General features: G+C 35.3%; 4 protein-coding genes and 1 pseudogene across 4 annotated transcripts; 2 read left to right on the plus strand and 3 right to left on the minus strand.

The window, feature by feature from the left end:
* Positions 1 to 4,085: 4,085 nt before the first annotated feature.
* Positions 4,086 to 5,152, plus strand: LOC110783261 (ethylene-responsive transcription factor 5-like). Its single transcript, XM_021987571.2, has one exon. The coding sequence runs from the start codon at positions 4,205 to 4,207 to the stop codon at positions 4,898 to 4,900; it is 696 nt and encodes a 231-aa protein (XP_021843263.2). The 5' UTR covers positions 4,086 to 4,204; the 3' UTR covers positions 4,901 to 5,152.
* A 627-nt stretch (positions 5,153 to 5,779) lies between these two features.
* LOC110783332 (uncharacterized) lies at positions 5,780 to 13,545 on the minus strand. Its single transcript, XM_021987662.2, has 6 exons — positions 12,598 to 13,545; positions 9,731 to 9,836; positions 8,467 to 8,519; positions 8,033 to 8,164; positions 7,840 to 7,912; positions 5,780 to 7,128 (listed from the first exon to the last, which is right to left on the minus strand). The coding sequence occupies exons 1-6, from the start codon at positions 13,174 to 13,176 to the stop codon at positions 6,944 to 6,946; spliced, it is 1,128 nt and encodes a 375-aa protein (XP_021843354.2). The 5' UTR covers positions 13,177 to 13,545; the 3' UTR covers positions 5,780 to 6,943.
* A 765-nt stretch (positions 13,546 to 14,310) lies between these two features.
* On the plus strand, positions 14,311 to 15,258 carry LOC110783262 (BURP domain-containing protein 5-like). The gene is made up of 2 exons (XM_056826981.1): positions 14,311 to 14,665; positions 14,900 to 15,258. The coding sequence occupies exons 1-2, from the start codon at positions 14,311 to 14,313 to the stop codon at positions 15,256 to 15,258; spliced, it is 714 nt and encodes a 237-aa protein (XP_056682959.1).
* A 520-nt stretch (positions 15,259 to 15,778) lies between these two features.
* LOC110783334 (ABC transporter C family member 3-like) lies at positions 15,779 to 21,941 on the minus strand (annotated as a pseudogene).
* Positions 21,822 to 23,986, minus strand: LOC110783333 (uncharacterized). The gene is made up of 3 exons (XM_021987663.2): positions 23,504 to 23,986; positions 22,568 to 22,673; positions 21,822 to 21,959 (listed from the first exon to the last, which is right to left on the minus strand). Exons 1-2 carry the CDS (start codon positions 23,920 to 23,922, stop codon positions 22,616 to 22,618), a joined length of 477 nt encoding a protein of 158 aa, XP_021843355.1. The 5' UTR covers positions 23,923 to 23,986; the 3' UTR covers positions 21,822 to 21,959; positions 22,568 to 22,615.
* Between the last annotated feature and the right edge of the window lie 1,112 nt (positions 23,987 to 25,098).

Raw genomic sequence — 25,098 nt, forward strand, 5'->3', positions numbered from 1 at the left:
AGGAATTGAATGTACTTAGCCACTTAGGGCATGGTCAATGCCAAGAAACATATCTTGAGAGCCAGAGCAAGCTAAGCAATCATAGTTTCTTAACTTTTTTCCACCCCTAACCCGGGTCAACGTTCGGGCCTCCCGGTCTCAGCTCCTTCCCAAGTTCTCGGTCTTACTAGTTTTTTCCATCCCTCTCTCCTTTCACGGAACTAAAATCTTTTCTATTTTCGGATATATAAATCTACCTAAGTTGATGAAAAATTACATCACCAAAGGGTTCGATTCGCTTTGCATGTACTTAGTTAGAAATGGAAGTGGAAAGGAAAGGATGGATGGAAGGAGATACAAAGGAATGGAGGAAGTCCAAATACATGCCTGGCATGTATTTGCAAAAACATACCAACCCCAAATAAAAAGGTAAATGTAAATGTTAAATATTTTTTGGGGGAAATGTATAACGGAATTGTAAATTTGTAAAACGGGGTGGTGATTTGGCATTGCTGAGTTGGTATTGGTGTTACAAAAATGGTATTGGTATTACAAAAATGGTACTAAACTTTTTTTAAATGAAATTCATTTTCCTTAAATGGTACTCGTTTTGTACTAAATTTTATAAAGTGGTATTAATATCACAAAAATGGTGCTAAATATTTTAAAATGGTATTCATATTACAAACGGGATCCAAGTTGGCAAACGGGGTTGACTATTCAACAATTTCAAAATGGCTGGGAAATTACAAACAAGCCCATGGCATGTATTTCATAATACATGCCTGGCTGCGATTTTGACGCCCTCGAATGGAATGTAAGCGATTAGAGATTGAAAATGTGGCTTTCCTTTCTTGTAAAAGGGAAATACTTCGCACCCTTATTTAACAAAACAAATAACAGAATCGTTAAGGTTTTGAGCTAATACCTGTAAAGACTGAGGATTTGTGCAAGATAAATCTAAGGTTCAAATCTCCCGCTCCCATTAATTTGTAATGTGTATTTTCCTGCTTGTTGCTCATTTAATTCGCACCAAAAACCAAAAAAATAATAATCAAAGAACGGAAAATAGAAAAATTATTTTCATAATAGTTTTTCGTCAAAACAAATGGAGCCTAATCAAAGACTTAAACCTATTATCTCTACTAAGTAAGATCACATACACATGTACGTACGTAGTATGTATAATTGACATTATATTTGACATGTATTACATTTCTAGCTAGTCAATATACGTTTCAGCCTGACCAATTCAAGCTAACGCAAGCATATACACATTATAATATAAGGTAATAATAATTCTGTGATTAACCCTTGAATTTTGATGCCTCGGATTGAATTTTGTCCTTATTATATGACCATTTTTTCAATAAAATTATCGTTAAAAATATTTTTAAAAATTTGTGAGTAGATTAATTTGTTTTACTACATACGATGATCACAGCTACGATAGAATTTTTAGCACTAATTAATTAAGAAATTGTTCGAGTTTAGTACGTGAGTGTTTACACCTGATGAAAAAAATTAAAATTTTAAGGTAATTAGACGTAATTAATATTAAGGATGTTCGACATGCAATAATCAAAATTTTGTTGAGAAAGTGTTTTATTGAATTTAATTTTTCACGCATTTGTTAGATTCATATTTCTTTTATAGATGTCGTATGTCTTTTTTTATATTTTTTTAGATAATCAAATTAATTCATTGATAAAAAGTCATACGACATCTACATAAAGATTTGAATCTAACAAATACATAACAATCAAAGCAAATAAAAACTTTCTTTCACCATAGCTACGATCGTAGTATATCAAACATTTTGTATACCCTCTTTTATATCGCTGTGATTTACAGCCTTCATCGACGAGGGGTCTATAGATCTGTTGTAACCGTGACAAATATGATTTCCGGCTGATTCGTCTGATTGTAGTCGAATGATTGACCTCTTATTCGATCCCGCATAAATCTTTACCAAAGAAACAACTTGAACTAAACTAAAGACACAAAACCTAACTAGAATCAAACCCACCATATGGGTACTTACTACACTGAAACTATGTAATTTTATTGGAATCTAATGCAAAAACAAAACATAATTGAAAAGAAAGGATGGAAATAACTATAAACTAATCTTAATTAGTTTTTATAAAAAAGGAAAAGAATAATCAATAATTCAAAAATAATTTGAGAATTAAAATTCCCAAAAGGATTGTTGACTTTAATTTGTCAAAGAATCAGCCGTCCATTTTATGCTATCCACCGTTTTTAAAAAAATTATTGCAAATTCCTAAATAATATTATAATTTTGTCAAATAAAATAAAATAAAATACATAATAAATAAAAATCCTACTTCGTAATTGTTGTAAGAAGAGTTTAGGCAAATGCAACTATGCGTAAATGCAAACAATTAGCCCCCGTCCGTTAACGTTTATTATTTTAGTTTTAATTTTCTGTTTTTAAGAAAACTAATATCGAAATTATTTCAGTTTATCGATCTGTTGTCAGATTTCAACATCAATATGATTTATTGTAATTGTATGTTAGGAGTATGACCGTATATATTCGTTCAATCCTTCCCAGAAAAACGCAGCATGTTCGAATTCTGATCGTTTTTACGCGAGAAAGGGGGACGTACGACTAGCATTAAGTTCATGGTTTCCCCTAATGGATTTCAAATAGCTAGTAATACCGAACATGTCCTTAATGATTTTATTCATTTACAATTATAAATGAAGGAAGAATTAAATTCTAGGACGACAAATCTTATAACGACATCAAATACGTACCTCTCCTAGTAATCTAGTACTTCCTCCGTTTTTTAATACTCGCAACATTTATTATTTTTACGCATGCCAATGCACAACTTTGATCATTTATATCTTAATTCTCTTTAATCAAAAAATATGAAAAGTTAATATTTACATGGAGACGAATTTAACAAGATTCCACATGACTATGTTTTATGTTATAAATAAAACACCAACAATAATCAAAGTAGATTATGTGAATAGTGTTAAAAATCCAAAAGTTGCGAGTATTAAAAGACGGAGGAAGTATGAAGTATATAGATATGGAGCTGTCCAACTGTACGTACCCTTTTTATATAAACAGTACTCCACATAATATAAAACGATGCTCCAAATTTAAGGGACAAAATAATTTAATATATAATCTGGCTATGTTGTTATATAAATGTATGTCGAAACATAAGATAAGTTTAGGAAAATAAGATTAAAAGCTAGTTGAAAGAAGAGTATAATTAGTAAGTTCATAATATATTATGTTCAGATCAGATAAGTGAAAATCACGTGAAAATATCACGTTCTGATATGTGTATAACTGGATCGCTACTAGCCTACCATGCATGTGGAACACACACACTACTTGTACACCGGTTGCACGTGACACACATACATGCACGTCGTGCGAAAGGCGCAACAACGCAATCCAGCCAAGTGGTACGTACACATAATAAGATAGAACCGTCGTATTTCAGAATGATATCAATCTACGTACAAATTCACAATATTGACCGGTAACAGAAAGTAATTCGAAATCAAGTTTATAATATACGTAGTATAAATCATATAAAAAACGAAAATAATCCATACTTTTATACTGTTAGGGAATGTTTAGATTGAGAGTAATGCATAGTATTGACGAAAAATAATCCATACTCTTATCCAACCAAACCCTTGTAACCTTGTTAGTGTATATAACGTTGAGCCGCAATGTAACAATTTTCCTCTATTTGACATTTTCTTAATAGACACCCCAAAACAAATTTATTTTAATTAAAAAACTTCAACCAATTAAAAAAAATTGACACCCTTCTTTAGTGAAATGCCCTAAATAATTAATTTATTATAAATTCTTAATTGAAGAAGAGAAATTCAACCTTTTTTTTCTTATTTGGACCGAGTAACTTATTTATTTATGTAACGATTAACGATATACATTGAATAATTTATTAAAATACGAATTCCGTTGTTGAACAACAAATCAACGAGGAATTGCACACGTTCGATTGAGTTCCTTTTCTTCTTCTTAGCTCTCTATATATATACCTCGAAAATTGAGGAATTGAAGACGATTATTCGCAAACAATAACTTTAATTTTTGATAAGGAAAATTATTAGATGCACGTAAGAGCATTTATATAATGATATGGTGACATTATATTTATAGGGCACGGAAATAAAGGGGTCTATTATACTGCTAGGTATGGAACCATTAGCGTCGGACACGGTCACGGCCCTACAACTCATCGAAGAATACCTCTTCGACGATGACGGACAAGTCCCGTCTCCGGCCTCTTCCACCACTCTCGACTCGAGATCACCGCCACCGTCGTCGTCGTCATCCTCGTTCGTCACCCAACTATACCCTCAGAGCAATGCTAGGGTATTTCCAACAAGTTTTAGTATTTCCTTTGGGAATAATAACGAGGGTCATAGTCGTAATTCAGACGACAATGACCCTCTCCTGGAGTACATTTACTCGTCACTCCAGGAAGAAGGAGGAGTTGGTTACGATGAAACCTTTCACATTTTTTGTAGCAACCCGCGAAAGGTTGTTACAAAAAATAATTACGGTAATACTAATAATAGTAATAATAATAATAATCATAAACATCTTGGGAACTATATAGGGGTGAGGAGAAGACCATGGGGTAGATTTGCAGCTGAAATTAGAGACCCTAATCGTAAAGGCTATAGAATTTGGCTCGGGACGTACAACACGGCTATTGACGCGGCCCGGGCCTATGACCGGGCCGCGTTCGAGATACGAGGTAACAAAGCTAGACTCAACTTCCCACATGAAGTTGCGAGTCGCCGGTCGTCGTCGTCGTTGTCCCGTAAAACAACTCAAGTGCAACATGTAGGTGAGAAGAGGCAAAGGAATGAAGATAGTGATTAAGTACATGGGAAATATATTAATGATCATCACACTATATGCTTAGAACATTTTAATTAATTTCTTTGTATTTAATTAGATCCTTAATTTTCTCATGCAGAGGTTAAATATTGTTAGATTGCGTGCGTACTCAGTAAATAACTAAGTATATACTTCCTCCGTTTCATATTAGTTTAACGTATTATTACGTTTTGTGAAACATTTTTTTAGTTAATACGACGTATGTTTTATTTTGAGATTTAAATTGATGATTTAACGATGTAATTCTTTTATAATTTACAAAGTAATATTTGTTATGTACTACGTACCTTCTTTCCTTTAGACATGTCAAACATGTTAGTCGGTCAATCCGATTGTTAAGCGTTAAAAGGTAAGTGTGAGTATTGTATCCCGATTCCCAGACATATCGAAAGATGTAGCAAAAAACTTATAGTTTATAATCTAAGTGAACTACTCATTCTATTGCCAATTAGTTGGAGGATTGAACCTCACTTGGATTATGTTCGCGGGCAAAATATCAAGTTATATTAATATCCCAACTATTAATGTGTGTTCGGAAATTAAAATTCAGGAAAATAAATAAACCGAGTTTTGTCCGATAAGGAATTATGAACGAAGTATTTTCCTTCGTTCCTAAATATAAATATACTAGATTAGGTCCCGTGCACGCACGGATATTTAAAAATTATTATTTGACCATCTTTTTTATAAAAAATTTAATTGAATTATTTATCCCTTAAATCTATTGCATAATTAATAATCTCGAATGCACTCATTTTATCATATTTTAACTTACTACGTATTATACATTTTATATGTTTAATATGATGATATGACTAAAATATTTGATATATTTAATATGCTAAATTTGACCAAAATATCGAGTAAGAATATTTTCTATTATTGACATGACAGTTTGACTAAAATTTTACCAAAATTTTAATAATGGCATATTCCATAATCCTATATTTTTTCCATATATAAACATTTATACAAAAGGAGAGAAAACAAAAAAAGAATAAAATAAATGTCTTTTTAGAAAAGAGTTTTTGGCGGGAAATTTTTTCACCAGGAAATTACACGTGTCATTCCTGGTGTCTCTTTTAGTATATAGTAATAGATGAGTTTTAACATTCGCTCGGGCTTAGGCATAACACAACTCATCACGAAAAAAGCACAGCACGAGCACGAGAAAAATACAGCATGACATCACCCGAGACAAGGGAACATGGGATTGGGTCATGCCTGGGCCACCCTTTCAAATAAATTGGCCCAACACAAAACAAGTGGGCTTGGCTTGGGCCAGGCTCATTCAGGCCCAAGGCAAGTGGGCACGCCCCATAATGAAACAGCACGAGCAAATACCATACATAAAGCTGATTGAACAACAATTACTCATGAATTTGGATCTTGATCAGACCAAATAAAACTCAATTAAGAATTTAAGAAATGAGTAGGAATTATCACAACTCCAAAATGCTTTAAACCAATAAGTTGAATTACTTCCTCCGTCCCGGAATACTCGACCCGGTTTGACCGGCACAGAGTTTAAGGGACTTGAATTGACTTATTTAATTTAATAGGTAGTAGATGATAGTGGGGTATTATTTTAATATAGTTAGTGGGAGGTGGGTTAAGAGGTGGGGTTGGGGGAGAGTAGGGGTTGAATTTTTAATTATTTTTTGCATGGAGTAGAGGGTAGGTGGGTTAATAGGGGTGGAGTGAGAAATAATATAATATTGTTAGAATATTTCCATTTTTAGAAACAGGTCAAGTATTAAGGGACGGCCCGATAAGGAAAACAGGTCAAGTATTCCGGGACGGAGGGAGTACTAATTACAAAGCTACAAGGAATACTGACTCATGAATGATTGATTACTCCTAACAGGACTCAGCAGATGGACTGTATCGAATACGATCAGGCAAAACATTTCACAACTCCAAAATGCTCGTAGACGGGAAAAAAAGCTGCATTTTGGGTGTTATGGAGGTTTTTCCGCGAGATTCATGTGTTCCGTATGTCAATGTTGGATCAATATTGCAGCATCACGACTTGGTCAATGCTTCACGAGCATCGTCTGACACGCACGACTTGGTCAACGCTTCACGAGCATCATCTGACATGCAAGACTTGGTCAACGCTTCACGAGTGTCGTCTGACATGCAAGATTCATCTGCCTTTATTCTGTGACCTTTTCCGTAGGCAGCAATGAGTAGAGCTTCAGCTCGACCTGCAAGCATCGACAATCCAAAAATAAGCTACACCAAGCAATAATATTCCACCTTAAAGGCTCTGTTCTGTTCGACAAAATAAGTTCAATTAAGTTCAGGAAAAATAAGTATATTTCAGACATTTTTAAGCACAAATAAGTTTTTTGCAGATAAAATAAGTTCCGGTAAGTTCAGTTAAGTTTAGATAATATAAGTTCAGACAAAATAAGCTGAATTGAACGAAGCCTAAGTCAGTGTGAAATCTTTTTGAGCTTGTAACTGGCATATGATGGGGGTGAAGCCGGTGAGCAAGTGATAACGGGAGAAATTGGGATCTTTTCAATGATAAAGACGCTTTTATTCGTGAGGGAAGTTCACCAAGAGAAAAGTTCAGAAAAAGTCTGCTAAGTTTGTTTTGCACAATTGACAAACATGCCAGAATCAGTTTATTGTGCCAAATACAACAAAAGACAAAGAAAAGAGGGCATGGGCATCTCTCACAAAACCGAGATATTCACTGGTTTCTTATAAATGAAAACGCAGGCTCGGTCTATAACTTGATTGAAAATGCTAGTAATTCAATAAGAATCGGCTTATAGAGCATCCAAAGATCAGCATCAATTGAATTCTTAACGAAACTACAGAGTTCGATAACAAAACGAATCAAGGAATTTTTCAAATCATAAGAAAAATACTAGAAGAATAATTCTGTAAAGTTTTTAGGTTTTTACCGTGGTCCTTCTTTCTTTTCAACATAGAACTTAAATCAGGGAACAGGCGTGCTGCAAGCTCCCTGCTATCATCCTGCGAATATTCAAAAGGCTCAAACACATTATGATTGTACAGTGAGAAAATGCAAGATCATATAACTTGTACAAAGTTGTTATGTTTATTAAACTATATAGCAGTTGAAAGTTGGCACACCTTACTTGAAGAGCTTCGGGCTAGTTCAAATCCCCGTTTCCATAAATTGGACGGCAATGGAACAACGGAGAATCCAGAAGCAACCAAGACTCCGATCCATAACCCATAGCCAAATCCTCCACTCCACCAACCCTAAATCTTACGAAAGGGACAACAATCCACCAGCGTTAGAGCTACCCAAAGTTTCCCAACAATATATAAAAACTGTGTTAACTAGTGAAAATTGGAATCAAGTCATTAAGAAGAGGAGGTCGTGACTACTAAATCAGTTGGAAAATGACAATGTAAATGGAGAAAAACATAAGATAAATACTTGGTAGGTGACAAGGAAAATGTATTGTGTTCTGTGAATTGCAATATAATATGAAATTACTCAAAAGTAGGTTAACAAGTATAAAAAACAAAAGCATGCAAACACTTAAACCAACAATTACCAGTTTTCCATCCTGGGGAAATGGTATAGATTGCTCCAAATATGCGGTGGTACCTGTAAAAATAGAGATCAAGTTCAGAACATCCCTGCATTAACACAAGTTCAAAACCCAAGGATGCCTAAGAAAGCCGAGGGAAGATACGGGAATAGTGAGAAAGACAAGTAAACAATAACACACACGCACGAGCAGAGAGTTTTGAAGGATATGAACCAAATTCCACAAATAAACTTTTGAATCACTTTGTGGAAAGAATAGAACACAATATTCGGATCTACTTTTCTTACCATACAAAATTCTTAAATGGAGACAGGATAAAGCAAACATACAAATATATATTTGCTTTCACAACTCCTTGAACAAATATCTGCATGTAGTTTTCGTAAATCTTTACTATTACATTATTTACAAATTAAAAGTCTTTGAGCAGCAAGGGCCAACAATTGCAGAAGTCATATGTTGAGAACAAGAAAAAGCATCATACTCCCTCAGTCCTTAAACAACAGGTAAATTTCTATTATGGACTGTGCAAAATAGAAATTCCCTGTCTAATTTTAGTTCAGGAAACTTACAACTTATCCATATTACTCCATCATAATAACCATAAGGAAAGAGTGAAAGACTATCATCATGTAAACCATGTTGTAAAGATGGAAAAACTAACATAAAGAAGGATTATCATATTATTTCAACCTAAATCCATAAAAATAACCTACACTAAAATGCGGCCTATTATTTGGGTATGAAGGTAGTAATTCTGCTCTAATTATCCTCTCTCTATCTCTCTCCTATCCCTTCTCCCTTCCTCTCCCTTAAATTGCATGTGTCAGTGAGTGAAGTCATGCATGCACACGAATGTGCACCGTACATGTTCTTTACTACCAAGCACTTTGCATGCACACGAATGTGCACCGTATGTGTTCTTCACTACAAAGCGCTTTTTATGAAGAGGAATAAATATGAAACACAAAACATGACCACAAAGTAAATTCTTATAGAATAGACCCATGCAAAATTCTCAATGTGCATTCCTCAACCAATATATTGTGGTGAACCTCAATATTATGCATGCAGGAAATGTAATTACATAATACTTGGTTCAATATTTTAGTGGAATCAATTTCAAGAAAAGAAAGACTTTTTGGCTTTTTGCCACCTCCAGATAGTAAATCATTCCACTCAAAAAGACAAAAAGAAGCAAAGAATAGCATATGATTATCTGAAGATTAAGTCCATAGTCATCATGGGCCTAGGAAAGACATGGTACCTTTTGGAGCATCGAGACTCTGCAACAACTGAACAATAGACTTCGCATCTAATCGTTTTCGTCGTGTTTTCCCAACTGATAATTGCACAACTGGGGAATCAAAAACCTGGAATAATAGAATAGTTCAACAAAAGTTCAACTTAAAGGAAAAAAATCGGTAATATATGCCACGTCAACATATTACCTATTGTAGCAGATCCATTTTCAAAGGGAGCCCTTAGAGAAGATGGGAGTCAAAGGTTGTGTTATTCTTAGATAATTGAAAGCTCGTCTTTTTAAGAAGACCGGCCAAAGGTTGTATTTTTAGAATCAAATTTTCTTTTTATTTTTATTTTAGAGTTGCTTACTTATCCCATATGTTTGTAAATTAACCTACTATGGAAAAAATCAGCATAAAATCAAACAATTATAGTAAGATACACAATTATTATGCACACATCTCTAAATAAAGAAATAAATTAGCATAGAATTAAAATACTTATGTACTACGAATATACTAATCAATAAATACCATGATTTTAAAATCGATGAATGGTAAATACAAAAAGTTTTATGAATTACATTTATTGTGAATAGAATTTGTACGAGTATAAATAGCTACAATATGTTCTTCATGTTCATCATCTTATGTTAAATTACATTTGAGCACAAATATTGAGAAAAATAATATCCACGTCAGTCTACAATTTTCACAAAATGATGAAAGAAATTGTGCTCGTTTGCCTATTGGCTTTTCTTGTCACGAACAATGGTAATGATTGATTTGTCTAATTCTATTTCTCTAATATTTTCACATGGCATTGATTGTTTTGTTTAATTCTATTTTCTTGCTCATGCTCGGTATACAATAAAAATTCATAATCACCGAGTATTTTTGTTGGATACAATTTGTTTTACGCGGTTTCTAATGTACACCTTGACCAAAGGAAAAAGTATAGTCACGTAGTATAATAGTTTGACTATAAAAATTTCCAGGTAGACATATGTACTAGCTTTATTGATTTTAATTTGAAGTAATTGCTTTACAGGGGATCTATTAAAACTATTTTTTATGTTGGCAAAATTGTCAGAAACTTACCTTATAAACCAGATTTTTGCGAGAAGCTATCTTATTAAAATAAGTTGTAATTAACTACAGTACTTACAATTTTTTATGAAGTAAGATACTATCTTTGGCTGATTATGAACGTAAAATCAAAATTTTGGGGTTGACTTACTATGTATCTCATGTGGCATCTGAAGAAAAGGGGTTAATTATATAGTACTTGAGATGCACATCATAACGTCAATCCCGAAACTTCGAGTCAACGTTCATAATTCGGTCAAATGTAGTATATTACAACATAATTTTTTTTATAAGGAAGTTAATTACAACATTCTTTTTATAAGGTATTTTTATCACAAAAATACGATTTTATAATTTTGACGAATTTACCTTTTATGTTAAAGATATTTTTGTCAATTCAGTCTTGAACCCATGACCTCAAGCATTTGAAAATATTGATTCCATTATCATCATCTTTTCTTACAATTGTTCATCATTTGAGAACTTTTAACACTTTGGGTCAATCACTATAAACTAATATCTATGTGTTAACTATTCTTGATTTTCAGTTGAAGGAAGTATGCCCTTATTTGCGAGTTCATCTATCTTACCCGCAATGCCCAGTGCGTGCATTGCCCAGTGCGATCATTTAGGTGGTCAGAGCTGTTTAGACTATTGCCACCAGAATGGTTACCGTAACGGCGGAAAATGTTTCACTACGGCTTCTCCTTACGTAGAATGTTGCTGCTATCCTAACTAATGTTCTACTCTGTTATCAAGTATTTGTTTTTTTTTTGTTTTTTTTTTGAAGATAAGGAGAATAAACTTAATTAGGATCCCCTTCGCACAAGGGTATAAGTATTTATTTGTACGGGATTATATATCTATAATGTTATATACTCTCATACGTAATATTTATGCTACTATTTTTTTTAACGAAGTTTTCGTTTGGGGTTGTGTGTATGTTTTTTTTATTTGGAATTCTTTCCTCAGTTGAATAAACAAAAAGTGATGGAAGTTTTAGGTTACACTAAACACTAAATGTGATTAATTAAAATCATAGACATTTCCAATAGATATTCAATAACAACCAAAACAGATGTATCCAAATCAAACAAAAATCTCATGTGAAAGAACTAAGAATCCAATAGCATAAATGTGACTATTCCAGCACAATAAAGTGGCACCAACCTCATCTCCCACATTCATCACTAGATTCAAAATAATCAATACAAAAAATTCAAAGAAAACAAATGCAAAGTAATTACCCAGCTCAGAAATCAATCAAACACTCCAAAATCAACCAAATTGAACAAACTAGGCAAAAAAACCAACACAAAAAACTCAAAGAAAACAAATACAACGTAATTACCCAGCTCAGAAATCAAGCACACACTCCAAAATTAACCAAATTGAACAAGTTGTGCAAACAAAAATCTCATGTGAAAGAACTAAGAATCCAATAGCATAAATGTGACTATTCCGGCACAATAAAGTGGCACCAACCTCATCTCCCACATTCATCACTAGATTAAAAAAAAAATCAATACAAAAAAATTCAAAGAAAACAAATGCAAAGTAATTACCCAGTTGAGAAATCAATCAAACACACCAAAATCAACCAAATTGAACAAATTAGCGCAAATAAATCAATACAAAAAATTCAAAGAAAAAAATACAAAGTAATTACCCAGCTCAGAAATCAATCACACACTCCAAAATCAACCAAATTGAACAAATTGTGCAAAAAAATAAATCAGAAATTACTCAATTGAATAATCAAAAAGAAAAAAAGCGCTAGAAATTACCCCATTTTGGTTACCTGGGCAGAAACAAAGCCAGAACTATCGTATTTCAATAGAGCCATAGCACCAGAAAGATCCGGGTCAACACCAATTACCCATTCAACCCCACCATTTTCTTCAATTCCTTCAATTTTATTGCTGTTTGTGCCATTAATGGAAAGAGAAGACAACCAGCTTTCGTTAAGATTTTGCAAGCTACTTTTGGCACTACTTTTACTGGATTTCCCGTTGGGGGGTTTAATTGCTGCAATGGGGTTCTCTAAATTCTGTGAAATGGTACAGAAACAGCTGCATTTAAGGGATTTGGAGAAGAGGGTTTGGGGTTTAAGCTTAATTCTTGAGGAGAGAGAAAATGGGTTCATCAAATCTTGCGGAAGAAGAAATAGCCGTCGTTGTTGTTGTTGAAGATGATGAGGTTGGAGAACGAGATTGTCCATGGAAATTTGAGAGGGAAGTGAGGAAATCACAAAAACTGAGGTTTTAGGACATTTTTCTGAGTATAGGACAGAGAAAGTCTCGAGCTTATTAAAGATGGCCGTCATCGGGCCGGGTCGGGCCGATCCCACGGGCTGTGGATCTGAATGGGTCTGACCCATGTCAAATCCACTTGAGCACTAATAATGGGTTGGCCCGTGTTGAAAGTTTAAAAAATGTGGCTCAAGTGCGGGACATGCAGTCGGGTCGGCTGTCGTGCTTAGGCATAAATTTACTCAATTTAGTGTGATTTTTTGTATCATGTTTTTTCCAAAAAATGCAGCACAGGTCCGACCCACGACTTCGTTTTCTTGGTCGTGCGTTTTCCGTGTTGGGCCGGACGGGCTAGTGCCATCTTTATCCTGAGCAAGAGCAATATTGTTCAGTACACACACGAAAACGTACTGAACAATATTGTTCTTGCTTGCATTTTGGACAACATTGTTCTTACTCAAGATAAAGTTGACACTGGATCGGGCCAAGCCTCAAAATAAAATCACAAATTTTTATCAATGAATTAATATATTTATAAAAAAAGAAAAAAAAAACTATTTAAGACAAAGTGCATGAATAATTGGAGCAACACAAAGTGTGTTGTACGTAACTACGCTAGAATTAGTTGCAAACACCCTCCATAACCTTTGTGCTTCCAATTTTGCAAACATATATAAACTATTTAAGAGCTCATTACATTTCAAATTAACAATCACCCTAAACCCTATTTCCTTGAAACCAAAAATCAGTTAATCACCTTACCTATTTCCTTGAGAACGTACAATCGCGTCTACACAAATTCTTATTTAGAATGGGTGTACAATAAATATTGTACACCGAAGTAAAAGTTGACTTAAAATGCTTTAAAGTTACATTTATATATGTAAAAGTTATCTATTTTTTAATGATAAATTTTTCATTTGAATAAAAAATTATTTCTTCAAAATCACTAATAATGTATAAATTAATCATTTAACCCTTTAAAATGTTTATCTATCAATTTTTTAATTTTATAATATAAAAGTTACAGAAAAATAGGTTAAAGTTACGAAAAACTGCATAAAAGTTGTCTTAGTGTACAATAAATTTATTGTACACCTTGTGTGCGCAAGACCTTTTGTCACATCTAATTCCCTCTTTCATCATTCATGGCTTCTCTCTTAGTTATATGTTTCTTTTTTAGCCTCCTAATCACTGTCCTAAACGTCCAATCTTTGGATAATTCAGAACATCATTGGCAAAAAAACTTGCCAAATATTGTGATGCCGTTTGCTGTCAAAACGGCTTTACCCTCTTCCACCATTAAATCCGAGAATTCAATATGGGTGAACACCGATGAGGTTGTCATACAAGGCTATGGGGATGGTTCGTCACATTGCCATAATGATGGTAAAATAAAAATCATAGACATGCTCAAATCCAGATTTGTCCTACCAAAGACCCTAAAAGTTATCCAGCTCAGAACTGTTAATGGAATTACAACAAAGTTTCCAACAACAGATGAAAAAAAACACTTGCCTCAATTTAACACCCAAAATCTGGCCCAAAACCTAGAATATTTTTCCATTACTCCTAATTCAGAAGAGGCATATGTGATGAACATGACCATCAACAAATGTGAGGATCATACCAATGATGTCTTGGCCTAGTGGTTAAGACTGAGGGCCTGTGTACAATAGGTCTCAGGTTCGAATCCCCCCGCCCCCATTTGTAATTTATATTGCCCTTGTGGCTCATTCGCACCAAAAAAAAAAAAAAACAAATGTGAGGATCATAATCCAATCAATGGAAAGTGGCAATTTTGTGCCACTTCATTGAAAGATCTACTCACATTTACTAATCACACATTAGGGTTAAAGGGATTAACCGCTATCTCACCTCCATCGCCCTCTAATGTTGGCATCCGCCGTTACAATGTCAAAAAAGTTGAACTGCTTGAGTCAGATCAGTTACTTCTTTGTCACCGCTATGGGTTCCCATACGCGGTGTTTTATTGTCATCAACCGACGGCGACCAAGGCGTTTTCCGTTCACTTGTCGGCAGCGGTTGAGAGTGAAGACGGCGGATTAGAGGCTATAGCGGTTTGCCATATGGAAACCTCTAAGTGGAGTGCAAACTACATTGGGTTCAAGGCACTTGGAGTCAAACCGGGAACTCCTATTTGCCATTTTCTTCATTCCCGTGATCTTCTCATGTATGTACCCAATTAATTCAAGTAGAGTAAATTCATTGTAATCCACTACTTCGTTATGTAATCAATAAAACGATGGATTTTTCTTTCATTAATTATATATGGGGTTTAAAATTTTCATGTTCGTCTATTTTAAACTGGTTTTGATAAAAATAATATGAAGAATATATTAGAGGTTACTCTAGAAAAATCTAGATGTGTAATAAAAAATCAAGTGATAATGTATCTAGACATGTAATGAAAAATTAAGTGACATGATATGGGAAATATGTAATATTAGAGAAGTGCAGAGAAATCTAGTAATTAGGATACAACAATTATAAATATGTTTACTTGCATGTATTTACATAAGTTTAGAGGTGGACTAATCAAGAGAGCTCGATATGGGCTGTCGCAAATATCAGAAATATCAGAATAATGATTTAATTTTGGTTGGAATTATGCTTGGATTCTTGCCTAAGTTTCATGTCTTGATGGAAATATTCGGGTAAAAGAGGTTCGCGCTTCCTTTGATTTTTCGAAGTAAATTAGAAAACGCATTAAACCAAATAAAATAAGCAACCTAATTTCCGAACACACTGAAAGTAATGTACAGAGTATATCAAATCCAATCACAACTCAAAACAAGCACGAAGAGATAGAGGAGTGATTTACAGGTTATGTTTTCTTATTCTTGGATCCATTTTATTGGACTTTGATCTTGTTGTATACTCATTCACTAGCTTCGAAAATGATGAGGAGTGATTTAATAGCAAACTTGAAGGTGTGTCACATTCCTCAACGGCTCCATGGCTTAAAACAATCACTTGATCACTACTGATGACAGAAGTAATCCGATGAGCAATTATAATTAACGTTGAATCTGAGAAGTGTTCTCTCAGAGTTTGTTGGATGACATTATCTGTTGCAGTGTCTACTGAAGTTGCTTCATCAAGCACTAATACTTTGCTTCTCTTAAGAAGTACACGACCAAGACATAAAAGTTGTCTTTGTCCAACGCTCCAGTTCTCTCCATTCTCACTTACTGATTTGATCAAATACCCAACAACAGAAAAATGAAAAAATAATTAATTAACATTCAGTGTCTACTTAAAAGGAAAAAACAGAAATGCAATATGTACCAGTTGAATCAAGCTTCGATTCCCTGTTTCTAACTTCTTCTCCAAGCTGGCACTTATCGAGGGCCTAAGACCAAAGAAAATAATATCATATTGGCTACGAGAAATACGTTTAAATCAGCATATATAATTCAGAAATTAAGCTTACCTCCCAAATCTGGTCATCTGTATACTCTTCTAGTGGATCTAAGTTGCTTCGAAGACTTCCTTGAAACATGATGGGCTCTTGAGGGATTATGCTTAATCTAGACCGTAAATCATGCAGTCCAATGGACAAAATGTCAACTCCATCAATAATTATCTTCCCAGCCGCAGGTTCCACAATGCGGAAGAGAGCCTGTATCAGAGTCGATTTGCCACAACCTGTTCGGCCAACAATCCCAGTAGTCTTTCCTCCTTGGAACGTGCATGTAATTCCTCGCAGTACAAGTGGCAGTTGTGGAGCATAACGAACCTAATAAAGAAAGTTAGATATACCATGTGTATCTCTGTGTAACAAATTTAAAATTTAGAGATAATTAGAGTGAGAAACTAGTACCTGAAGATCTTGAACATGAACCTGACCACAAGATGGCCAAGACTGGTCTGGCCTGTTATTTTCTACCATAAGGGGAGCTTCGCTTGTAATGCTCGTATACTGAAGGATTCTCTCAACTGAGATGATCCTGTTCTCCATTACAGCAAAATTTAATATTACCCGGTTTTGTAGCTCATTCAGATTGAGTGCGTATGCCACAGCTAACCCAGCAATGACTAGAAGAAAAAAAAATTAGAAAATAGAATCAGTCAACATTGTTGTATATATATATATCCTTCGTATATAAATTTTAGAGACAAGAAAGGTGCAAAGAATCAGTAAGACTGCATGCCTGGATCAATTAATCCCACGGGAATTGAGATCAAGAAAATCAGAGTGCATGCATAAGTAAGTGAAGACAACATGTCCAACCGGAAGTTAAGCCATTGGGTTGAAGCTGAACTGTAAAAGTTTGGCCTCATATACCCATTTATCAGCCTTGTGCTCGTTTCACAAAACCTAGACTCTTGACCAAAACTCCTGATAACCGCAACTCCGGATATACTCTCAGAGAAATGTTGTATAACTGGAGCTTTATTTACTCCAACCAACCGGAACAGTTCTCGTGCTGAAGATATGTAATATTGCTGCAGATTCAAAATGTAATGTAATTAGGTCAGGTGATGTAGGTTATCTTAAATGTACTTTTGAGTTATCGATCGTTTTCGTATTCACCTGGTACCACAAAGAGACAGCAATAACTGGAATGAATATCATGTAAACCTGCCATACAACCAGTGACATAACCCCAATAACCCCCAATAGTGAGATCACTGAGAACGCAAAACCACCAACTCTATTTGGGGTATACATATCCGCATCGCTTTGATCTGTAGACACCTGAAACAAACGATTATAAACGTTTTCTTATCACGTAAATAAAACAATGGTAAATCATGCATGTATTATCGTTTTATTTTTAATGCAATGATAAGCAACAGTTTGAAATAAGACAATAAAAATTCGAATGAACGCTCCGGGGAAGATTAGATCGATCGATCATACCCTGCTTAAGATCCGTCCACTAGGGGTTGCATCAAAAAAAGACATGGGAGCGCGAAAAATAGAGGAATGCATCTTGTAGAAGAGTGAAGATGCCGTCTTGTATCCAGCTATGACAAGAAGCCATGATCTGACCAGGATGAAAAAACAACTTCTGATAGAGTATAAAACTAATATTGGAGCTCAAAGGGCTTTCATGTGAGGGGGCGTGATAGAGTATAAAACTAATATTGGAGCTTCAACCATCAGCTTAAGCTTTTGGTTCAGTTGGTCCTTTGACATGGTATCAGAGCCAACGTGACGCAAAGGTCACGGGTTCGAATCTCATCCACCCCTCCTTTCAAAGTGGAATATTTCGCGCTAGGTATGAGAAGGCCTATGCTGCATCCACACTTCAAGCTCAAAGGGCTTTCATGTGAGGGGGCGTGATAGAGTATAAAACTAATATTGGGGCTTCAACCATCAGCTTAAGCTTTTGGTTGAGTTGGTCCCTTGACAACTTCCAATCGCCAAAGAAACATACACAATCAGTAAAGTATTGCCATCTACAACATGACCATGTTTGGCATCGTGTGATACTGGAGTTGCCCAAGCCATCCAATAATTGCTTGAGATTTGAAGAAGCTGAAAAAGAATCTGAGACAATAATATCAAGGGCACTAAACCTCCCCTGTATGCTGTTGTGATATACTTCCAATACAGGACTATTCCGACTTTTCCTTTCTCTCTCTCTTCTTCTTGCACGAGTTGTCCTTTCGGTCTGACTTCTTCTTCATCATCAGCTTCACTAACATGATCACTCTCCTCTTTTGATGCTTTCTCATCAATGAAATTAGCTATTTCTGTTGGAGTCCCAATCGAATTAAATGTAGACAAGGCTTGTTCGTGAGCTACCACAAGGTCCCTGAGATCTGCGCCGCCTGAATTTAGAATTTCCTCATACGTCCCAGCTTGCTGTATACTTCCGTCTTTCATGACCTTTTAGACAAAACATGCTACATTAGGACATCGATAAATTCGTATACTGACTTTCGATAAAAATACAAAACTCACCAGAATGAGATCAGCAGCACGTAAGAATTCCACTTGGTGTGTTACGTATATCACTGTTTTGAATTTTAAGAGCTCTAGAACGCATTCCTGTACCAATAAACAATGTCATATAAGTTAAATCATCAATCATTATCATTACCCCATTGGTGGTGATTAACCAAAGAAGGTCAAACCATTATATAACTAAAATAATACTCTCTTTGCATGAATCGCATCTTTTCGGCTGTGATTATCTTCTCATAGACTCAAGCTGATCAGAAAACTCTTCATTTTCAGGTATTATTATTTCACTCTCAAACAAGGGATTCATGGAGGTAAAGAAACGTAAAATATGTGTCCTAGTATCAAAAGATGCACAGTCTGTTCTTATTGAGTTTTGGACACTATTCACATAAGCTCATTTTTTACTTAGAAAAAACATAGTCACGTGGGGTCTTATTAGATTCGCCTCAATGAATATTTTTTAAATATCATCTTTTTATAATTTTTTCTTATCCATAATTGAAGATATTAATGTTTGAAACAATGCATTGTCAAACATGCCTAAATAATGGTGTCATATAAAAAAGAACAAAGGAAGTATATCATACGTAAATGTAATAACAATGCTAACCTTAAAGAGATGAGTACCAGTGTGAGCATCGACTGCACTAAAAGGATCATCTAAAAGATAAATGTCAGCATCATGGTATATTGCTCGTGCGATTTGTATCCTTTGTTTCTGTCCACCACTCAAATTAATACCTCTCTCACCAATCACTGTTTGATCTCCAAAGGGCAAAACCTCGAGATCCTTTCTCAAACAGCATGCGTCTAACACCCTGTTGTATTTCTCTACATCCATTTCCTTCCCAAACAAGACATTATCTTCTATACTTCCACTTTGTATCCATGAAGTTTGAGGAACATAAGCAGTTGATCCCTCTAATCTTAAAACACCAGAAACCTTTTGCACTTCTCCAAGTATGCATGAGAGTAAGGTTGATTTACCAGAACCAACTGTACCACAAATCGCTATCCTCGTTTCTTGCTCAACTTTAATGTTGATATCCTTCAATGTGGGGTTTGGAGCTAATTGATCCCAGCTAAAGTTTCCTCCACAAATTTCAACAACTACCCGATTATTAATATTGTTATTAAGACTAGTTGGCGTGAAGTTCACAGAAGCATCAGGACTCAACTGATCAAGGGAGAGGAACGAAGCAATTCTGGTAAGAGAAACTCTTGTTTGTGTTAGAGTAGAAATTAGGTTTGGTAGATCTATGATGGCAGTTTGAAGAATTTTGAAAAGACCTTCCCAGATTCAAGAGGGACACCAATAAGCATGCATGTGCTGAAAGTGACTACAGACACGAATGTTGGGGCGACCCAGAATACAGAAGTCGTTAATGCCCAAGAACTAAGAGACTTTTTCAACCATTCTTTCTCAGCATTTCTTAATCCAAGAATTTTGGACAAGAATTTCATGTCCCAAGCTTGAAGCTTCAGAATTCTCATGTTCTTTAGTATCTCAGCTGTAACCTTCATTCTTTCATCCTTGGATTGCATTACATTCTTATAATACTTGTCGAACAGCTTTGACACGGGATAATATGCTAGCATCACAAGCACGGTTGTAAGAAACGCCGCAATCGAGGCAAGCCCAAGAGTTTTATACAAGATTGACAAGGCTAGTGCAAGTTTCAGGACGATCAACCATGGATCGTGCAAGTAAACACCAAATTGCCCAACTCTTTCTGCATCAACTGACATTATATTGATCATCTCGCCAGTTGTGCGGCTTGATGTACAGGAGAGGGTCAAGGCCTTGGTATAGATGCTCTGAATAAGGACAGATCTTGCTCTGAGGTTCATTATCGCAACCCTAAATGATAAATGCTTAGTAGAAACACATTCCACAAGCTTTGCAACCACGAACACAGAAATTAAAACATACCCATCAGTTCTCGACATCTTTGTCTCTGCCCCGTTAAGGTATTGAACAAACGAGTCAATGAGGTAAGGGCCAACATAGATGGCCAATGTGTTTACCAGAGAAAGAATGAATGTCAACAGTATGTTTGGCCATGACATAAAAATCAAGGATTTAGCGAGCTGCATACTTGTGATCTTGTTACCAACCTTAACACGCTCCAAACACTTACTAAATGTCACATACGATTCACTAGGATCATCATTATGAGACAGAGGAGGCACGTCATCAAGGTCCAAAGTTTTTTTATAATAACCCTTGGATATTAAAGAACCCACCCAGTAAAAGGTTAGACTGCTAAGGAACCCAGCTTTTGAATAAGGACTAACATCAATATTTTTCTGGGAATCTAAAACCAAAAGGGATTCACGAAGGCCACCCTCGTAGTCGTCACTAACAACTGTGACAGAAACAGGATTCCAGCAAAAGAAAAAGAAAACGAAAAAGAAAATCCCTGACATGATGACATAGAGGATATCTGACCCTAAAACTAGAAAGTTCAAATTTTGGACAACTCCATAATCTCCCAAATGAATCAGCTGTGTTACAAGGCAATAACTGGAAACGGCAAAGTGAACCCCCCACCAAGTTATCAGAAGTAAGGGAAACCGAAACCTGATCATACTGCTACTGCTGCATTGCAAGTAAACACAAACAAGGAACCAAGCAAGTGCCCTTATCGCGAAATCGTAAAGGGTTACCCTAATAACATGATCATCAAAAGTAGACCAAATACTAAAGTAATAATGCAAGAAGAACAGCACTATGTTATATAAAGAAAAAGTTAGAGAAGATATTACGAAAACATTCTTATTCTTGTCTTCCTGATGATGATGATTAACAATAACATGAGCTCTGTTAACCACTTTGCACAGCCACGACACTAGTACACCAATTGATAGCAGTGCATGGGCAAAAATAGAGCATTGTTGCCAAAAGACGGGGCTTCGAAAATCGAAGAAATCCATATCAAACTCCATAGGCGATCTACCTCCTTCCTAAAAAGGAGCTTTTTTGTTTAGCTTTGCATAAAAATAACACAAAAAGAAAAAGTGTGCCCCTCTTTGAGTAAAAGATTGGAATTTCAGGAATTAGTAATGATACTAAACTCTATTGTTTTATTTTGTAATAAAGACGTTTTTTATGAAGAATTTTAATCATTCAAAACTCAACTTTTTAATTCAAAATTTAATTCTGCAGTGATTTAATATTAGGAAGTATAGTTTATCTAGAATTCCAGTATATGTAATATGTTATGTTTCCTATTATACATAGGTTATGTGTTAGGAGTTTATGTGGTGTTAGGATTGTGTACTGTGTATTATATATATGTTGATAATAATATACGAAAAGGCTAAGCCGTTTCCTCCTAAATTTGTGTCCGTAAAGGGCATATTCCTGCGCAATATTATGCATGCAGGAAATGTAATTACATAATACTTGGTTCAATATTTCAGTGAAATCAATTTCAAGAAAAGAAAGACTTTTTGCCACCTCCAGATAGTAAATCATTCCACTCAAAAAAGACAAAAAGAAGCAAAGAATGGCGTATGATTATCTATAGACTAAGTCCATAGTCATCATGGGCCTAGGAAAGACATGATACCTTTTCGAGCATCGAGACTCTGCAACAACTGAACAATAGACTTTGCATCTAATCGTTTACGGCGTGTTTTCCCAACTGATAATTGCACAACTGGGGAATAAAAAACCTGGAATAATAGAATAGTTCAACAACAATACTAGGATCATTTTGATATAGAGTGTGCACAGACCAACCAGATTCGTCAAAATCTCAACTTAACGATTCAAACAAATTACAGATACCGATTCCTCATACAAGTCAAGGGAACTGTCTAAGTTTTTACAGAACTAGAAGAACGTCTCAGTTTCCGTTCGCTTTACAGGAAGAGTTGTCACTCACTACTTAGTTTACAGAATACAGATAAGCTATATTACATGAACTGATGAACAAAGATCACTTCTTTAGAAAACAGTAAACGGGTTAGTTGACAGTAAACAGTTCACTATATTGCCACTCTAAAATTACATACGGTCTCCATTTCTTCAAGTTAGGAATGAAGTATGTTCTTCATCTGAGAATGAATATTCCATTCGAATTTTTAGCTATCTTGATCAAATAACTCATTATGCCTGATCATTCTTATTTCAGTGAAATCATCCTCATATGTAACTAGAATTATACATTGTAGAAGGTAAACATTTTCCGAGGGGACTACCCCGGTAATCCAAAGCATACTAGACTTCGACTAATCAGGATTCTAGGCCAGAATTGAGGAGAAACCTCCATCAACAACCTAGAAAATTACAGAAATTAATTGGTACCATCCTCATCTCCCACATTAATCACTAGAGTCTAAAAATCATTACAAAAATTTCAAAAGAAAACAAATACAAAGTAATTACCCAGCTCAAAAGTCAATCAAACACTCCAAAATCAACCAAATTAAGCAAATTAGCGCAAAAAATTAAATAATTACCAAATTGAATAATAAAAAACAAAAGAAAAGGTAGAAATTACCCCATTTTGGTTACCGGGGGAGAAACACAGCCAGAATTGTCGTATTTCAAGAGCGCCATAGCACCAGAAAGATCGGGGTCAACACCAATTACCCATTCAACCCCACCATTTTCGTCAATTCCTTCAATTTTATTACTGTTTGTGCCATTAATTGAAAGAGAAGACAACCAGCTTCCGTTAAGATTTTGCAAGCTACTTTTACTGGATTTCCCATTGTGGGGTTTAATTGCTGCAATTGGGTTCTCTAAATTCTGTGAAGTAGTACAGAAACAGCGGAATTTAAGGGAATTAGAGAAGAGGGTTTGGGGTTTAAGCTTGATTTTTGAGGAGAGAGAAAATGGGTTCATCAAATCTTGCGGAAGAAGAAATAGCCGTTGTTGTTGTTGAAGATGATGAGGTTGGAGAGTGAGATTGTCCATGGGAATTTGAGAGGGAAGTGAGGAAATCACACAAACTGGAAAAACTGGGGTTTTAGGACATTTTTCTGAGTGAGTATAGGACAGATAAAGATGGCTGTGGATCGGACCGGGTCGGGCCGATCCCACGGGCTGTGGATCTGAACGGATCCGTCTCATGTCAAATTGACTGGAGCACTTTTAATGGGTTGGCCCGGGTCGAAAGTTTAAAAATGTGGCTCAAGCGCGAGACATGCGGTCGGGTAAATTTACTCAATTTAATGTGGTTTGTCGTGTCAAATTGTGTCATGTTTTTCCAAAAAAATAAATGCAGCACAAGCTCGACCCACGATTTCGTATTCGTGTCGGGTTGTACTTTTTCCGTGCTAGGACGGACGGGCCGGTGCCATCTTTATCCTGAGCAAGAGCAATATTGTCCAGTAAGCACACGAAAAATATTGTTCTTGCGTGCATTTTGGACAATATGGTTCTTAAGATAAAGATGACACTGAGTCGGGTCAATCCTCAAAATAACATTATAATGAATAATGTGAGGAACCTTGTGGAACGACATGACTAATTAATTGCAATTTTTCATTGTATAGTTATTTTTAATGATTACATCAACGATCTTATGCATACTACTGTTTTAGACCAGATCAACTATAGCCCAGCCTGCTGGCCCGGTAAAAAAAGTACGGATTTGGGCACACTAAAATATGTACTTTTAGACCAAAATCCGAGCCCGATCCTAAAAGCCGACACCAGATTTATGGATTTGTACATTATTTTTTGCGTTAAAATCCGGTCCGACCCGAATTTTAATCACCTCTCACAGTTTCGCAGAAGATCTACTCAAAACAAAAATACTCCAAAGATAAGGCTCATGAATTATTTATCGAGTAAGCGTAGGTCTAGGATTCCTAAACCCTAATCGATTTGGTTACTTGTTAATACATTGGATATCTTTTCTTTGTATATAAATATGAAGCTAAGTTGTTTATTTATAACATACAATATTTAACAAAACTTGACAAAAATAACGTAGAAAAAACAATGGCTTCCACGAAACTTCTACTACAAATTCTTCTTGTTCTTGTTGTTCTAAGTTCAAACCATAAGGGCTTGCTTGCAATCTGTTTATGCCAAAATTCGTATGGAGGCGACTTTCGGCTAGGATCGACACTAACTAAGCAAAGA

Source organism: Spinacia oleracea, chromosome 4 (genome assembly GCF_020520425.1).
Source record: "Spinacia oleracea cultivar Varoflay chromosome 4, BTI_SOV_V1, whole genome shotgun sequence".
Lineage (NCBI taxonomy): Eukaryota > Viridiplantae > Streptophyta > Magnoliopsida > Caryophyllales > Amaranthaceae > Spinacia > Spinacia oleracea.

Coding starts and splice junctions, on each gene's coding strand:
- LOC110783333 (XM_021987663.2), bottom strand. CDS start 23,922: ATGGACAATCTCACTCTCCAACCTCATCATCTTCAACAACAACAACGG. Junction 22,674..23,503: donor CCCCCGGTAACCAAAATGGG/GTAATTTCTACC, acceptor CTATTATTCCAG/GTTTTTTATTCCCCAGTTGT.
- LOC110783261 (XM_021987571.2), top strand. CDS start 4,205: ATGGAACCATTAGCGTCGGACACGGTCACGGCCCTACAACTCATCGAA.
- LOC110783262 (XM_056826981.1), top strand. CDS start 14,311: ATGCCGTTTGCTGTCAAAACGGCTTTACCCTCTTCCACCATTAAATCC. Junction 14,666..14,899: donor GAACATGACCATCAACAAAT/GTGAGGATCATA, acceptor ATCACACATTAG/GGTTAAAGGGATTAACCGCT.
- LOC110783332 (XM_021987662.2), bottom strand. CDS start 13,176: ATGGGTCAGACCCATTCAGATCCACAGCCCGTGGGATCGGCCCGACCC. Junction 8,520..9,730: donor GAGTCTCGATGCTCCAAAAG/GTACCATGTCTT, acceptor CTATTTTTACAG/GTACCACCGCATATTTGGAG. Junction 7,913..8,032: donor CCCGAAGCTCTTCAAGTAAG/GTGTGCCAACTT, acceptor GAATATTCGCAG/GATGATAGCAGGGAGCTTGC.